Source organism: Artemia sp. Qi Xiang Cuo, chromosome 13 (genome assembly GCF_049724085.1).
Source record: "Artemia sp. Qi Xiang Cuo chromosome 13, ASM4972408v1, whole genome shotgun sequence".
Lineage (NCBI taxonomy): Eukaryota > Metazoa > Arthropoda > Branchiopoda > Anostraca > Artemiidae > Artemia > Artemia sp. Qi Xiang Cuo.
Genome location: NC_142806.1, coordinates 42,452,699 through 42,471,441, shown reverse-complemented (window position 1 = coordinate 42,471,441; position 18,743 = coordinate 42,452,699). Strand labels below are relative to the sequence as shown.

The 18,743-nt window shown below is 35.4% G+C and overlaps 1 protein-coding gene across 3 annotated transcripts in view; it reads left to right on the top strand.

Annotated features, from left to right (window-relative positions):
* LOC148945303 (netrin receptor UNC5C-like) overlaps positions 1–18,743 on the top strand; it is a 282,310-nt gene that overhangs the window by 59,503 nt on the left and 204,064 nt on the right. For 2 of the 3 annotated variants that reach the window (XM_089098698.1, XM_089098696.1), the window contains exons 5-6: positions 1,149–1,325; positions 5,947–5,976. In XM_089098698.1, coding sequence (XP_088954824.1) covers positions 1,149–1,325; positions 5,947–5,976 — 207 coding nt within the window. The remainder of the gene's footprint in view (positions 1–1,148; positions 1,326–5,946; positions 5,977–18,743) is intronic. The other variant, XM_089098697.1, reaches the window with a different exon arrangement.

Genomic DNA, 18,743 nt, shown 5'->3' with positions numbered 1-18,743 from the left:
CTGCAATATGGACTCGATAGTTTTTCACTCGCTTTAAAATTAAGGTTAGTGTCATGCAGTGAATTAAGAGTTCAGTTGAACAATAAATACACACTAACAGCACGACTTTGTATAGCCTTAAGTCGTTCACAGAGATCTTGGACATGATATGAACCTTAGTTTCACCGTCTGTCCATCGTTAAGCAGCCATAAAAAGTGTGACATATATTAATTACAGCTCTTGACTAGCCAATTCTTTAATTGACATGCATGAATAATGTCCCCTCATTATTGATTTTGTTACTCTGGCAGGTCTTCTATGGTTGCAGCTAAACCGAATCCTACTGATAATTAAGATGAATTCTCTTGGGATCTTCAGATTTTCTTTAATTAAGCATGACTATCTCGGAGTGGTTTGCCTGCAATTAGGTGTTTATAATACCTTTTTTGAGGTGAATTCATCTTAGACCTTAAAAGATTAGTAACTCTGATGAAAATGAATCCATGGCTATAGACTTTATCAACTGCAATTTGAATAATCGCATGAAAATCTTGCTAGGTAGTTTTGGTAACAAAATACATCTAAACCAGTTCAAAAGCTAGACATTCGAATATAGCGATTTCGTGCTTCCTGAATTTAATATAAAAACTAGCAACCTTAACGTAGGCATAAAAAAAAGAAATATAAAACAAGCAGGAACATGCACATGCCTGGACCTTCGCTCTCCTATTCCTCCAATGTTTATGTTCTTAGGTTTTCAGAACAATTAGCTTTTAGATATCGACGAACTTGGCTCCTCCTAAAAAATTGCTGCGTACCCAACTGGTGCTCAATTTTGAGATAGCTGGATTCGGTTCGATGCCTAACTCGAATTTGAATCAATATTTGAAATCTCTAGATATATCCTCTTTAATCGTACTGAGCTAATTAAAATTTGCACAATTGCGTATTCAATATCTCATGTTGCATGCGAAAGGGTATCAAAATTATTTCTTTTCGGGGGTGAGGTGTCGTGAGTTTCACAAAAATGCAGTTTCGTTTCTAAGTTAGTAATTGTACCAAAACCGATAAAAACGAATTTATTGCGCTGAATTTATTTTCATTAAATTACCCAATAAATAAAATTTTGTAAAAAAAGAAGAAATGTATGGTTTGTTTTGTCTTACAGTGAATGGTGGCTGGTCATCCTGGTCAATGTGGTCAGATTGCACCCCCCTTCAAGGAACTTGCGGAATAGGAACGAAGAAAAAAGGTCGAACCTGCACTAATCCCGCACCCTTGAATGGTGGTAAGCCGTGTCCGGGACTTGGTATTGTCAAATTGGATTGCAATATTCCATGCCCAGGTAAAACAAGCTTATTCAGTACGGTAGATGAGTTGTCAACGATCTCATACCTTACAACGAAATTCTTAGATTATTTCTATATAATCCGATGATTTTCTATCGACTCTCAGCCATCTGGGAGAAATATGCCTGGTGGCAGCGAATAAAGAAAACTTAAAAAAATTCTTGTACTTCTCAAAATTTAGGCTACTATCGCAGTATTTCTAAGTTCAAACTTTATCGGGATAATCAGTGTAAGAGAACTTGCCTCCATAACAATTTAACTGGCAAGCTGAGCCGTCTGGTTGATTTTGGCCTGCCTAGTTGTTATCATAAAATGGAAAAAGCTTGTCAGCACTACGACCAGTGAAAACACAGTACTATTAGACTATTAAAAGAAGTGGTTATCAGATACGAACACAGACACTATCTCAGTCATTCTTACCATCTGCAGTAGATTCATACTATTCTAGTCATTTTTTCATTAAAATGAATACATTGACAGAAGGCTATATTAAAAAGAACAGCACTTTTTCAGTAAATTTTCTTCCTAGAGCTTGTACTATATGGAAGAAAGAATTTCTTACATGAGAATTATTTTCAATTAACTTCTTCAACGGAAATGTTGGTATTTACAAAATTATTACTGACAACTCTTGGCCGCAAAGATATTGTAAATATTAGTTGTATTTAGAGTATCTTTGCAAGAAGTTTGCCAAATTAGAACGGACATGTTTTTGTGTTAAAACTGCAAAAGAGTGTCTTGTAAATGACAGTTTCTGTCTTGAAAAAGGTAAAGACGCCGTACCACAATACTTTTCCGTAAAGTACCTTACTGAACTGCATGGACGTGCAGCGGCACATATCAGACCCCTCAAAATAGTTAATGTCCTTTTCTATTTGAAATTATTTAAAACTCCCAACGCATTTCAAAATATTCATTCCTTCGCCGCCGAAAATTCAAAATTTTCTGTTAAAAGGTATATTGTATCTTATATTTGCGACTGGAAAACCAATGTTAGTAAAGAATAGTAGCGCTTTCCCTGATTGCTACCATGTTGTTAAAATGAATAATGAAAAAAGACGTTGGAGGCTACTGTCGTAGCTCTTCTGATTGACCCCCATGTGAAGAAAGCGAGCTTTTTATCAATTTTGCTTTCCCAAACTATGAAAGGGGCTTTAATTCCTGTGTTGCAGGAGTAACACTTCGAGTTTTTCTTGTTTTCTTTTGTCCTCTGTCGCCAGTTTCCGTCTATTGTCAGGGAGTGGTATTGGACTAATCTTTTATTGATAGATAGTGCGGGCATATGGTTGGACTCATGAAAATGAAATAACATACCAGAAAGCTGTGTATATTTCTAGCCAGGGTCAAAAAGTTCTCGACTGTCCTTGATTCAGAGCGTACAGTGTTTAGGGTGAAGCAGGGTTTTACAAGCTGCTTTAGAAAGGATAATCGGAAGCTGTTCCACCAAACTTTCATTTCTTTGAGCCATGTTTTTATTTCAAAGGAAGCTCCGTTGAAGCATGTAGTCAAGCAGAAATTCGGAACTGAAGTTCAATTAGAATTTAAGAATGTTTATGATTTGCGATTGCCCTCTGGCCACATTACCAAACACTTCTCTCAGAATAATAAATTGAAATATATAGAGATCTAAAAACGGAGAATTTCCCACGGGTCTGAAATTGCTGCCATCTATTGCTGAAGGCCATTTCTGTTTGTGATTTTGGTTGAGATTGTTTTTTCATCGTAGACAGCTTGGTGCTGCATTGAGTTGGTATTAGTAGTAGTACCATTATTAAAGAAATTGGCGTTTATCCTTTATTCCTGTCTTAGTAGTAATATTAAAATAGTTGTCCATGGCAAGAAAATCGACTTGTGAACTAACAAAGATAAAAATTTCGTTTTAACGCTGATCAGTAATTCTTGAAGAGCTGATAAATGTTTTCAACCTCCTTTTTCGTACAAAGTTTTGTTCTTGGAACATACCATTTTGAAAACTTGGAGATGCTGGCAACTCCACGCATCGGAAAAGATATCAGATAAAGATTGCAAAAAAAGAGTATTCCTGACTAAGCTAAAATATCCTAATTCGGTACCAAAGATCTGCCGACACGAAGTGGGTCTGTGGATCTTCTGTTATTGCTGCTCTTCATCAATTCTTTAGAAGAAAGGTGGGCGTGGTTCACCTTGTTTAAAGCAGAATCACACAAGCATTTCAATCTATATATTGGAGCTTCCAAGTGGGCCAGCGGTCCCTAAAAAATCTTTGCCCCGCCCTCCCACTGTCACGGTCATTAAAGAAAGGAAGGCATGCTGCAACTTGTTTGAGCCTGAGTAATGGAAGAGTTATTAACCCGTTTTCATATTTGAGGCCGCTAAGTTTCCATCCTCTTATATTTCCTGTACGTAAACAATTCTACATTGACTAATTCAGTTGCACGATCTTATTATTCAGCTGATCGGCATTCATTTAATAAGTCATGCATATCGATAACTGAGCTGTTAAGAGGTCTATTTGATTAAGACCGTGAAACAAGCAATGTCATGTATGGAAGTAAAAAAGAAAATAATTTTGTTTATGAATTATTTCATCAGTTTTTTTTATTATTATTATTTTAGGGAACATGATTATAAGTTAATATTCAAGCAAGGGCCACGATGCTAAAACTTAAAAAACAAACGTAAGTGATTTGATTTCTAGTAGCTTTAACTGGTCGTTACACATCACTGCCAGTCCCAAAACAGCGTATGTGCTGTATGTTTCTATGGATGGTGTCTAGTCAAGTTTTGACTCAAAGTTTAGCCAAACTCAAATCGAGTCGGGCATGCTTAACCTTGGATATTGTTTTCGTGTTTTTACTTAAGGTTTGAACCCCCCTCCCCCGAAATGTTTTTCCAACTCGTAAAAAAGTAATAAAAATGCATAAAAATTTTTTGACGCGTTTGTAGTTTTTGTATTTACCCCCCCCCCCCAGAAAAAAATCTTGAATACGGCCCTGTTCTCGCGTAATGTTTGTTTCGTTCCATTGATTTAACGGGGTGCGGGTAGTCACACAGGTCAATATTGAAAAAACATGGAAATATACGCCCTAAACCCTTTTCTAGTTTGATAAATTACCAATAAATCGTCAATGTTACGCCTAAAGGTCGTGCCTGATATTTTCAAATTTCTGAAATATTGCCAAAAACGCTGCGTCAAATTTGGCAATAATTGCCAAAATTGTTTACTGAGCTGCATTCAATGGGAGAACTAGGTGGTCCATGTTTGTTCTGTCACACTTCGATCCTCCTGATCTACATTTCTGCTCGGCTTCTCTCTGAAAACAGCTTAGCAAACGGTTTTCGGTAATTATCATACCTCGGATGTATCAAAATGTTAGATACGGCCTTTACACACAAGAGCGACAAAATGAAGCATGGCATTACACTAGTGTTTTTCGACGATTTTAGTGACATAACTGCTACTACTACTACTAACAACTGAACGCGACAGCAACCGCCTGAAGGCCAACACAGCCACGCACGCTCCTCCTCCATCCCGATCTATTCAAAGCCTACCTCTTTACTACCTCCCAGGAAGTACCCGTTTCCCTTTTTTTTCAGGAGTATAATTTTATTTACAAAAGATTTACAAAAAACAAACGCCAAGGAACCTTTCGGTTCGTTAGGCCAACTCCAGCGGTTCGTTAGGCCAACAGATAATTCAATATAAATAAACAAAACATTATCCCCCGTCTTAAATGTTTCCTTATGACATCCTCCCATCCCAACCAAGGACAACCTGCTTTTCATTTAGCCCTAGGCGGTTGGCCGAAGACAATAATCTTTGGCAATCTGGCATCCTTCATCCGCAGAACGTGCCCAAGCCATCACAACCTTTCTTGTATTATAGCTCTACAAAGCGGGATTGAACCACACTTTTCGCACAGCCAACTGTTTGAGATGTGGTCAGTCAGTCGTGTACCCAAAACAATCCATAGGCAATTTCTCTGGGCAACATCTATCAATTTAATGTTACATAAGCCTTAAAATAAATCAAAAAAAAAAACCTTCGCAATGTATTGCCTATCATATAACTCATATTCTTTTATCATAAGTCGCTTAGTTTTCGAGTCCTTTGTGTTTTATTTTGAGCTTTGTACTTTGTGCTAAATTTACCCCCCCCCCCCCGGAAAGGCCCCCCCTCAAAATCAATGTCAACTTCTTTCCCAATATAGTTCTGATTTTCCTCGCCCACAATGGTCATTCCTCAAATGATGTCTCTGATTTGCCAAAAAAAGAAAAAAGGCTAAAAGGGAATAAAAAAGTTAGAAAATAAAAAGCAATCTGACCGATCCTGGTTATTATCTCGTTGTATTGCTTATAAATTTTCTTCTAATTCCCTCGGGGGACGTTAAAGAAACGACGTACATAAAGTAATCTCAGAATTTCGCGAAGTTCGAGAATCGAGAATGTAACCGTATATTTTGTTTAGAGGTTTGGCAATATTTTCTCATTTATTTTATGATTTTCTTTGTTGACTTTTTTTTGGTCCATAAATAGTACCACCTTTGACGACCTTTCAGCTAGGAAATAAATAAATGAAGATCACGACTTATAGAGTAATAATTTACTTTTATTTTTACTTTCCTGCTTTCAAAGAAAAGGACAGAAAAATTGGGATTGTTGAAGGTTAGTTTCTTTGATTTACATTTTTTTTGTTTATGGAATTATTTTTGAGAGTATACTTTGGGTGTAAAGTAAACGTTAAACCGATCCTTCACGTAATTAGGGGGAAAGGAGGCAGGGATACGTCTGAGAACACCTTATGACAATTGCGCTGATAAATCGCTAAAATATCTGTTTAATACGCGTTAGAACACACGTAAGGTTCATAATCAAATATTTCGGGACATAGAACCATGCTTTTTAAGTAGCCTATCGGAGGCTCATTTTCCCTGGAAGAAATTCTCTGATAACCTCCCCTTTTAATGGTTATGGCTCTTCCACGTGATGGGTTTAGTGTGACAGTACTAATGCATTCTCATTAACTTAGTGAGGTTCAAACTCACAACTTGGCACCTCTTGCCCCAATCCCCTTAGCCGAACTTTAATTAATTTTTACTTCAATCACCCACGCTAGTAATTTAGTGATATTCAAACAGTTCGTGGTAACGAACTGTAAGTTAGGAGCGACCCGGCTCAATGGTAACAGGAAATCTAGAAAACGGGTTTTTGATACTAATAGATATATCAAAAGAATCAGATTTCAATGCTGAATTCAAATATATAATTTCCATCTAGTTTAGTCCTGTCCATTAACAGTTACGCGCCTGAGAAAATTTGGCTGATTTTCGAAAAAAGGGGGAAAGACCCCCTAAAAGATACAGAACCTTAATGAAAATCACACCATCATATTCAGCGTATTAGAGGACCCCACTATTCAGGTTTCAGACTCCTACATACAAAAATGTGGAATTTTTCAATTTTTGCGTGAAGAAACATCACGAATGCGTGTTTATTTGTTTGTTTGTTGTTTTTTTTTTCCTGGGGTGATCGTATCGACGCAGTGGTCTTAGAATATTGCGAGAGGGCTCATTCGAATATACATTAAGAGTTTTAGTACACTTTTTAAGTGACCAAAAAAATGGAGGGTATCAAGGCCCCCTCCCACGCTCAATTTTTCCCCAAAGTCCGCCGATCAAAATTTTGAGATAGCCATTTTGTTCAGCATGGTCGAAAATATGATAAAAATGTCTTTTAGGATGACTTGATCCCCCAAAGTCCCCAGGGGGAGGGCTGAAAGTTATGAACTTTACTCAATGTTAACATATAGTATTGGTTATTGGGAAGTATACAGACTTTTTCAGAGGAGACTTTTTCTGGTAGGTAGGGGAAGGAGAGGGTCGGGGGCTATATGGAAGGATCTTTCCATGAAGGAAGTTTTCATGGGGGAAGGGAAATTGCCATGAAGGGGGCGCCGGACTTGCCAGCATTATTTATTGGTTATTGGGAAGTATACAACCATTTTCAGGAAGGATTTTTTCTGGAGGGGGGGGCTAGAGGAGGGGGTTACTCTGGAGAATATTTCCGTGGAGGATGTTTCTTTGGGGTAAGGGACATTGCTATGAAGGGGGCGCCGGATTTCCAAGCATTATTTAAAAAACGAGCAGAAATTAAATAAAAAAAAAAAGTTTTTTCAACTGAAATGTAAGAAGGAATATTAGAACTTAAAACCAACAGAAATTATAACGTATGTGAGGGGGTTCTCCCCCAAGTCAATACCACGCTCTTTAAGCTACAGTTTTTTTTTATTTCTTTCAAAAGAGCTATCTATTCTAATTAAAAGGCCTTTGTGATTCAGGGGTTTGTTAATCAATTTTTTTTTAACTTTTAACGTAAAGAGCGTGGTATTGACTAAGGGGAGAACCCCTTTATATAAGTAATAACATATACGTAATAAAAAAACAATAAAAAAAACTAGCGATACGGCTCAATAGTAATCGAAACTTTTAAAAACGAAATTTTGATGTCAATAAATGTATCAAAAGAATGTGTTTATAATGCTGATCCTAAATATATAAAATTTATTAAGTTTAGTATTACTCATCAAAGGCTACGAGCCTGAGAAAATTTACTCGATTTTTTAAAGAGGGGGGAAACAACCCCTACAAGTGAAAGAATTTTAATGAAAATCACACTGTCAGATTCAGCGTATCAGAAAACCCTCTTACATAGGTTTCAAGCTCATATCTGCAAAAATCTGCAACTTTGTATTTTTTGCCAGAAGAAAAATATACGAATATAGAAGTTAGTTACGTAAGTTAATTTGTAAAGACATCCATTTAGCAAAAGGAAATTAAAATTTTTATGGAAATAAAAGCTGAATTAACTAAAAAGAGATAAGAAATTAAACAAAAATAAAACAAGTTTTTTTAAGTAAAAGTAAGGAGCGACATTAAAACTTAAAACTAACAGAAATTATTCCGTTTATGAAAGGGGCTGTCCCCTCCTCAACGCCTCGCTCTTTACGCTAAAGTTTGACTCTGTCTCACAACTTTATTTTTTAAAACAATAAAAAACTTTAGCGTAAAGAGCGAGGCGTTGAGGAGGGGACAGCCCCTTTCATATACGGAATAAAATTAAATAAAAAAAAACAAGTTTTTTAAACTGAAAGTAAGGAGCGACATTAAAACTTAAAACGAACAGAAATTATTCCGTATATGAAAGGGGCTGTCCCCTCCTCAACGCCTCGCTCTTTATGCTAAAGTTTGACTCTGTCTCACAACTTTATTTTTTAAAAAATAAAAAGTTTGACTTTCTCACAACTCTATTTTTTTAAAACAATAAAAAACTTTAGCGTAAAGAGCGAGGCGTTGAGGAGGGGACAGCCCCTTTCATATACGGAATAATTTCTGTTCGTTTTAAGTTTTAATGTCGCTCCTTACTTTCAGTTTAAAAAACTTGTTTTTTTTTTTATTTAATATCGTTAAAGGACAAAGAAAATCCCGTGGTGCAGACGACATGAAATGTAAACCTTTTGTCTAATCTTTGCTTGAAATCTTCTTAATAAAAACAAAAAAATTACACGCAAAACAAAATGACCTGCAACAGGTATATAACTAACTATCACTGTATTATTTTGTACATCTTGTCCAAATTTTTTTACATCTAGGTCCCAAAAACCCGTAATTGAGGGTATTAAATCTTTTATTCTCTAGACTACTGTTCTGCCCTCTTTTCATAGCTTTTTATGAGTAACATAATTTTATGATCAATAGGGAAAACAAATTCCTTAACCTACATCAGGGGTTCAATACTTCAAAAGTCGGTTGATGTGTAAAAGTTGCTATGTAGACGACTTTGTGTTACTGTTAATTTGATTTATTTTAACTCTTGTTGGAACAATTTTTTTTTTAATTAAGAAGGACCTCAAACTCGAGTTAAAGCTGATATCAAACTCAATGTAGGCTACTCATCATTATATTGAATTTAGGTATTTTCAATGTCATTAAAAGGTGTATTTTTTATTATTGATTCAGAAATATCTCAAAAAGCATTTAGACAACGTTGGATCTATGCCTTTTTAACTTTTAATGGTTGTATTTTGCAGAGAATGAGTCTTGTTTAATCCCAGCCAGTATGATGATTTTCTTGATGTTTTCTTTTTCTTCCAACAATTACACCTGACATTTATTTTTATAAAAAATTCAACAAGCATTCATATTTCATTTCCCTACTCAACAAATTTTAAAAGAAACTTTTGTTTCTGTAAAAATTGTCAAGCGGAAAGTAGTCTCCAATTTGCTAAGCCAATCACGAAGAAGAAAAATTTGAAATTAAACTTCAGGTTTTTTTTCCAAGGACGCTTTTTCTAATTCTGCAATTACAATAAGAAACTGTGAAGGCTAATAATGAATTTTTGTTGTGAAGTATCTTGTCTCTTGGATAAAAAGGATAATGAGACCCCATTGCTATGGGGGGGCAGTTGCCCCCCCCCCAAAAATTTTGAGTAAAAATTAGAATATAGCCCATGCCCCTTGGCTATCCGGACATGAACCCCTCTTGCCCCCAATAAAAATGCTGGAGATTCACCCCTGTTGCTATGGATGCCGCATAGAGTTTCGGCTGGTTGATCTATGCCATGGCTGATTTGTACACAATAAAATACGGACAAAAATGGTATGGAGGAATTTGACCGATTGAGCTTACACTTAAGGGGTCAGGGCTGACGCATAATACGGGAGTTATTAGAAAATTAAGAGAAATTAAAGGGAGGGATTACGTTAGGATGGCACGGCCCCAAATATAAACATGTTTTTACGAAAATTTCAATTTCTAGGGAAGAAATAATCAAGCCTGGACTTTTCCTACACTTCGTGTATAGGAATAATGCGATGAAAAAAATACAATTTTTATAAATACGTTTGTATTATAAAAAAGTAGAGTAGTCCTAATTATTCTGTCACAACAACCTACATATTTCTTAGATTTAAACAAAAGTATGTGCCATTCTTTTTGGTGATGTTTTAATGGAATCCTGAAGATTTCTGGGGGGGGGGGGGGTTGTACTACTCCACACAGTTTGAAATCTGATTTTAAAGAAGCTCGTCAACTAAAATTTGCCAAAGTAGTTATATACTAGCACCTATGTATATAAGCTATAAAAATCCGCCTAATTTGCATTTTAGGTGGATCATATTTTCAGAAACTTCCCTTCCTAAACAGGATCCTTTGCAAGTGCCTTGGTTCAAGGTGTGCACGTGTCAACCTCAGTATATTGAAATCGAGATAAATGACACCGACATCATTTTTTTAAATGAGCCATCCTGATTTTATTATAAGAAGTATGTGGCAATAAAAATTTATAGAATCTATTTATACTTGCTTATGTGTTAAGGGCATTAGTGCAGCCCTCTGACCCCACCTGAAGTTGCTGTCGATGGTGTTTAGCCTTTTGATATTCAATTCCTTGGCCAGCTTTTGACTCAAAAGAATGTATGAACAATTTTTGTCATTTATGATAGAGTGTAGGAGGAGGCTATGCTTCCTCTGTGGCTGGGTCAATTCAAAAGCCAATTTGGACATTTTTGATTGTCTGCAAAAATGAGACTTATACCACTGCCCTAAAAATAATTATGTTTTTCTATCTATAGGAGCTATAGATAGAAATAAGGGCTATAGATTTAATATTGCCCCTGTCTAGGGGCTATAGATATAATAAGCCCCTATAGGATCTATAGGGGCTTGTAATGAAGTCGTTGAGGCAAAACTATTTTGGCGCGTTTTGAAGGATTAAAATAAAAGGAATGTTCATCTTCAACATAAAATATATATATATATTTTTTATTTTTAGCATGTAAAATTTCCATTTTATATCTATGTAACTTTTGAACTTTTGAGTGGTTGTAGCCGAGATATAGCAACTCTGAATATTAAAGCAAGGGTTCAAACTCGTTTTTTCACGGTTTCATGGTTCATTCAATTTTGTTTTGTATGCCTCTCTTCACTATATTCTTTTCTAAGAACCTCACTTTTTTCCTCCTTTGCAAAAGAGTATATCTGGTTCCAGATTACCACGGCTAAATTCAAAGAGACATAATTCTGCACCACTCTCAAGCTTTATCAATGTTAATGTCAAATACATATGTTATATTCTTTTTCTGTTACTCTTATTTACACATGTATACTATTCAAGATGTCGCCTTTTTTCCCTCCAGTACATCTCATGCATAAAAAATAACGTTTTGCAATTGTATCGAATTTTCAAATAATAATAAAAACTGGTATCGAAAAACTTTTGGAATTGACCCAGGAATTATACTGTGCTTTCATTTACAGATGTCTTATTGAAGCTGAAATAAAAACTACAGCATTTTCTTCCCTCTAGAAAGAGGTGATACGTGCTGGACATGCCACAAGTACATTTTATGCTCTAATTAAGTTTTGCCACTTCATTTCAAAAGCCCGTTTTCCGGCCAACCTGGATCCAACACAGAGTTAGAAATGAGTTTTGCAGATAATCGTTTTCAATGCCTGTGTTTCAGAACCCGTGTTCAACCATTCTATTCTTGTACGTTCTAATTTTGAAGAATCTGTGTCCAACACGCTTGGAACCCGTAGATGGAAACGCTATGAACTTTCATTGGGTTGAATACAGAGATCTTGAAAACGATTTTTGTCTACCCGCTTAACACGCTCTTAACCCGATGCCTGTGTAGGCTACTATAAATTGTCTTATTTAAAGAAGTTTTCGATACAGGTCACGAAAAGAATTATTTGAGGTAAAGTTTTAATTCGGCACAGGATTCAAACGATTTAATATCGTTATATTGTGGCAGTGGGAAATTTTGTATTTTGTATAAAATGGAGTTTAATTTTTCTTTAGTGTTTTTCTTTTTTGTATATGGCTTTAAAAGGCTTTTAAATACAGATTATTATTATGGCCATGGGCTGCGTTCTTGAATGCAGAAATAAATCCAAGAAAGATGTAGAGATCCTAAAAGATCGATGATAATAAACTTGTATAGCGAATAATTTCAGTTTTTTAAGCAGCACGTGGCACAGCCTCCAATTCCGAATAACCGTGATTTCCATAACTTTTCCAGGATATCTCTATAGATATTATTTAATATTATATAATTCTCATGTATTTCGTCCGTTTTATATTTTTTTTATAACACCAATCTCTCCAAAAATGAATTCTCTTTCAAAACGAACACCTGTTTATTGCTCTGACAAAGCCCCGTAAACATGTTTATTTTGTTCTGTACTAGTATATACTCTATTTCTATACCCAGATAGTTAATTCATTATCATAAAGAGAAAGGTCTTGAACAAGGTGAGCCAAGGAGTCTAGTCAAATTTCCTCAGGTAATGGACGGGCCTATTTTTCAGGGCCTATTAATTCAACAATTTTTTCAGGGTGTACGGAGACGTCTAGAAAACAGGTCAAAGCTTTGTTTTGTTCTGAATATGGCAAATTTGCACCATCGAGACTCAAGTCTCATTCCCTATGCGTCCAGATGGGGTATAGTGGGCAAGGGAAAATAAACGTAACTACCTCACACTGTTTCCGATGAACCTGAGTCGTAGGGAAATCAGATTGTAAATATCCTACACAGTAAGATATTTACATGAGTCCCTGGCGAACGTTTTCTTGATTTCAACTTGATTCGATCCTTTCAGTGGATTAAATAAAAAAAACAAGTTTCTTAAACTGAAAGTAAGGAGCGACATTAAAACTTAAAACGAACAGAAATTATTCTGTATATGAAAGAGACTGTCCCCTCCTCAACGCCTCGCTCTTTCCGCTAAAGTTTTTTATTATTTTAAAAAATAAAGTTGTGAGACAGAGTCAAACTTTAGCGTAAAGAGCGAGGCGTTGCGGTGGGGACAGTCTCTTTCAAATACAGAATAATTTCTTTTCGTTTTAAGTTTTAATGTCGCTCCTTACTTTCAGTTTAAAAAACTTGTTTTTTTTATTTAATTTTTGAACGTTTTTGAATAAATGCAGGTTTTGATCTTGGCTCACTGTACATGAATAATTAAAACAAAATTTTCATATTAATTTACACTTATTTGGCTAAATGGCTTTCTCAAAACTTGTTCAATTTTATTTACGAACGTTTTTATTAGTAATAAATGTACTTAACTTACGTAACGAACTTCTATATTCATATATTTTTAATACGTATATTAGGGGGCTCGCCCCCTAGTCAATACCTTGCTCTTTAAGTGAAAGTTCAAATTTTGTTCCAATTCTTTAGAAATGACCGCTTAATCACAAAGGCCGTTATTTAGAATAAATAGCTCTTATGAAAGTACTAAAAAATCTTTGGCTTAAAGAGCGAGGCATTGACTACGGGGTGAACCCAATTATATATGTAATATTTTCTGTTCGTTTAAAGTTTCGATGTTGCTGCTGTTGCAGTTGAAATACTTGTTTTTTTATATTAAATTTATGATATTTTTTTAAATAATGCTGGGAAGTCCGGCGTCCCCTTCATAGCAATGTACCTTCCCCCATGAAAACTTCCTTCATGTAAAGATCCTCCCACATAACCCCTGACCCCCCCCCCACTACCAGGAAAAATCTCCCCTGAAAACGTCTGTATACGTCCAAATAACCAATACTATATGTTAACATTTGGTAAAGTTCATAACTTTCAGCCCTCCCCCGGGAACTTCGGGGGATTAAGTCATCCTCAAAGACATAATTATAATATTTTCGAACATCCTGAACAAAATGGCTATCTCAAAATTCTGATCAGGTGACTTTGGGAAAAAATGAGCGTGGGAGGGGGCCTAGTTGCCTTCCATTTTTTTCTGTCACTTAAAAAGGGAACTAGAACTTTTAATTTCCATTCCAATGAGCCCTCCCACGATATTCTAGGACAACTGGTTCGATACGATCACCCCTGGGAAAAAAACACAAACACACAAACAAATGAACACGCACCCAAGATCTTTCTTCTGGCAAAAAATGAAAAATTCCACATTTTTGTAGATAGGAGCTTGACACCTCTAAAGTAGGGTTCTCTTGTTTGCGAAATATGATGGTGTGATTTTTCTTAAGGTTCTATAGATTTTAGGGTGTGTTCCCCCTTTTTTTTAAAAATCAGCCAAATTTTTTCAGGCGCCTAACTTTTGACGGGAAGGACTAAACTTGATGAAACTTATATATTTGAAATCAGCATTAAAATGTAATTCTTTTGATGTATCTATTTGTATCAAAATGCCGTTTTCTAGAGATTCGGTTACCATTGAGCCGGGTCGCTCCTTACTTACAGTTCGTTACCACGAACTGTTTGATTTAGCGTGTCATTTCCTCGCTATAACGTTCAATCTCTTCGAGTTTTATTCCGCCAACTTCAACTAATCAAAGGGTTTAGAAGTGCAAGGATCTTTTCCAAGTTTCACATTAATACCCGAGTGACAAATTTTTATTTAATTCTAAGGGATGGCTCTTAGTTACTAAGGGATGGCTCTTAGTAAAAAAAAAGTAACATATCTGTATAACCATGACCATTTTTTTCTCATTATAAAAACATTAAAGTCAAATAAGATTTTTTTTTGTCAAACCGTTTACGGTAGCTAAGGGCTACTAAAGATTGTGTCAACAGTACCTGAAACTTTAAAAAAATGGAAGCTTAAAAATAAAATATGCCTCAGGAAAATCTACTGTTAATGCAGGTCCCAAATACAAAAATTCTAACATTTGAAGTTGAGAAGCAAATTATTAAGGATGAATTATTTGCATGGTTTTGGACAAATGGGGAAAACGCCCCAAAAAGGGTACAGTCTTAAATAAAACTGTACCACTAAATCAAACACCTGAGAACTCCAAATCCGAGATTTCAAGTTCCTATTTAGTAAAGTACTATTTTTTTTCACCTGGATCATTGTTATCACATCAACGGAAATATGATATCAAAAGAGGGCTTCATTCGAAAAGGATTTGTACGTTCTAGTGCCCTATTTAAATAACAAAAGAGATCGCACCGCGGCATTTCCAGTGCCGATTGTTGAAGTGCCGATTTCCGTTATCGTATACTACAAACAACTATTTTGGCCCGAATATGATCAAAATGCTATCGAATAAAAGTTTAGACATGATCAATCGATTTTAAGCTGTTGAAAACCTATTTATGCAGACTGCTAGTCTCTGAGAGCATACTGCAGTACATTAGGAACTATCTCTCAACGTTTGTTTTGACGGTACGAAATTATAATTCTATTCCCTCACTAAATTCCACCCCCCCCCCCAAAGTACTGCAATATACATTTCAAATGACCCCCCCTCAACCCCACCGCATTGCGTAATCTACATTCATTAGTTTTTTTTCAGTTATCTTGGTTATCAGGGTGATTTTTTTCCTTATTTTGTTGATGTTTTGACTAATGAAAACACACTGCTGTTAAAATTGTTGTCAGTAAAGCCCAAATGGCGCTCTAGTCTTCAGAAGGCTTAGGAGGTGTTAGTCCTACTTCTGTATATGGTACTTACTGTTACTACATTCACTCAACTACATTCATATAATAAAAAACGATTTGAAAAATCATATTTAAAAAACCAGTAGTCAATACCTGTGAACCTGTTATTAAAAGACCTTAGAGGTTAGCTACCAAAAATGCAAGAAAAGCATTAAAACATGTTCTGAAGTTTTATTTCAACTGAAATTTGACTATCTTATATGAGTTTTATTTTTTTAATTTCCGTAGGGGGATAGAATTTTGGTACTTCTGTATTATGCGCCACTCACTCAAGTTTACGCTGTGTAAAATTCGAGAACACGCTACGCTTTTTTTGTTAGTTTCTTCGTTACTTTAGAAATAAATTTGCGCTATAGATTTGCACATTAGGGGGGGGGGGAGCATAACGGGTCTGCATGCAAAATGTGTTTGGTACAATTATTCTGCATATTAGATAGATTGACAAAAAGTGTATTTTAAAGCCAAATATATGGCCATGAACACAGCAAAATAACATAAATGAATATAATGAATGGGGGGGGGTGTTTAACCCCCCCCCCCAAAAAAAATACTTCCCCCACGAAAAATACCCCTCCCCCTCCTTCGGAAAGTAACCCCCGCGGAAAATACCCTCCCCCACCCTGTGGAAAATGAGGTTTCTAAATTTGAAACTTTTATTTGAGTTTTTTTTATAGTTTTGTTGAAAAGTGCTAAGGAACGGGAAAAAGAGGAATTTACACACCAGAAGTGTCTTAAAAACTTAGAGAAAAAAACACAAATCCATTTGTGTTGAAAAGGCTTCCATATGATTTTGAGGAAGTTTTCATGGGGGAAGGGACAGTTTTATGAAGGGGGTGCCGGATTTCCCACCATTATTTAAAAAACGATCAGAAATTAAATAAAAAATGTTTTTCAAATGAAAGTACGGAGCAACATCAAAACTTAAAACGAACAGAAATTATTACGTATAATATTGGGTCTGCCCCCTAGTCAATACCTCGCTCTTTAAGCTAAAGATATTTTAGTACTTTCATAAGAGCTATTTATTCTAATTAACGGCCTTTGTGATTAAGGAGTCATTTTTAAAGGATTGGAACAAAATTTGAACTTCAGCGTAAAGAGTGAGGTATTGACTAGAGGGCGAACCCCCTAATATGCGTATTAAAAATATATGAATATAGAAGTTCGTTACGTAAGTTAATTCATCGTCATCCTCAGACCTGCCATTAAATTTCTGTGGGGTGGCAAATACTGCTAGGATTTTAGTTTTTAGCAATTTTTAATGGTAATATTTTCTTTTTCAATTATATGAAGTACTTCTATGTATTTAAAAAAAAGATCTGTAATGTATTTATCAAAATAAAATCCTATTGTAGAGGTTGTGATGGCTTCAGTTATGTAGAAGATCAAAAGTCAATTTTTCAAGTATATTCAAATTTTATCCAAAATTGAAATTGCAAATTTAAACTTAGAACGTTACTAATCAACGTACAGTTGTTGATTTACACATTTTAAAAGCAATTGACCAGGGATTTATGGGACCGGTAGGCATACCTCAAATTATTTCTTTGCTAGACCTGGGAATGATTTAAAAATGAATCAGAAATTAAATAACAAATTAGTTTTTCAATAGAAAGTAAGAAACAGATTTGAATATTATTTGAACAGATCATAGTATGCGCGAAGGGGACTGTCTCCTCTTTAGCTTCTTACGCTTTGCTGGGAAGTTCTGTTTTTTTCCAATTTTTTTTTTGAAAAATTTGCAGTTGAAAAAAAAAATGTTTCAAAGCGCTAAAAAACTTTTTTTTAATGAGCAAGGTGTCGAAAAGGGGGCAGTCCCCCTTATATACAGAGTGATTTATAATTGTTTTAAGTTTTAAACTTGCTCCTTACTTTCGTTGAAAAACCTTTTCTATTAGTTAAATTACATTTGATGAAACTGTGTGACTCGGCTCAATAATAACCAAAACTCTAAAAAACGGAATTGTGATACCAATAGAAACATGAAAAGAATTGGCTTATAATACTGAATCGAAATATATTGGTTTCATCAAGTTTAGTCTTACCCATCAAAAGCTACGAGCCTGAGAAAATTTGTCGGATTTTCTGAAAAAAGGGAAAAAACCCTTGAAGTCATATAATTTTAATGAAAATAACTCCATCAGATTGAGCGGGCTCATTTGAACGGAAATTAAAAGTTCTAGTGCCACTTCTAAGTGATCAAAAAATTGAAGGGCAACTTGGCCCCCTCCCACGCCAATTTATTTCCCTAAGTCACCCAATCAAAATTTTAAGATAGCCATTTTGTTCAGCATAGTCAAAAATTCAATAAATATGTCTTTGAGGATGACTTAATCCCCCACAGTTCCCCGGGGAAGGGCTGCAAGTTATGAACTTTGCCTATTGTTTACATATAGTATTGATTATTGGGAAGTATACAGAAGTTTTCAGGAGGGATTAATATAGAAATTTTAGTAAATATGTCTTTGAGGATGACTTAATCCCCTACAGTTCCCGGGGGAAGGGCTGCAAGTTATGAACTTTTCCCATTGTTTACATATAGTATTGATTATTGGTAAGTATACAGCCGTTTTCAGGAGGGATTTTGTATGGTGGGGGAGGGTCAGAGGAGGGGATTCCCGATGGAGCTATGAAATATCCCAGTGAGTGTATTACATCTTGATTGCAGCAATACTAGTGACCTACATTATCTTGCATTTGAAATGGTCGCTTCCTAACAGATGAAAATATCCTAGTGTTGGACCGACATGCTTAACCCAACGATTCGGATTGTTTAGTCCCAGGTTGCATAAATTTCACTTTGGCAGAAACCGTAATACTTCCGGATCGGCACTGATGTTTGTTCAAAAAACCCTTCAATGAAACATTACATTTACTTTATACTAGGATTTTTTTTATTTTTTTTAGTTAATAAAATTTCCAGATACCTCGCTGTTCTTCTGTAATTTTTTAGTGGCCATATA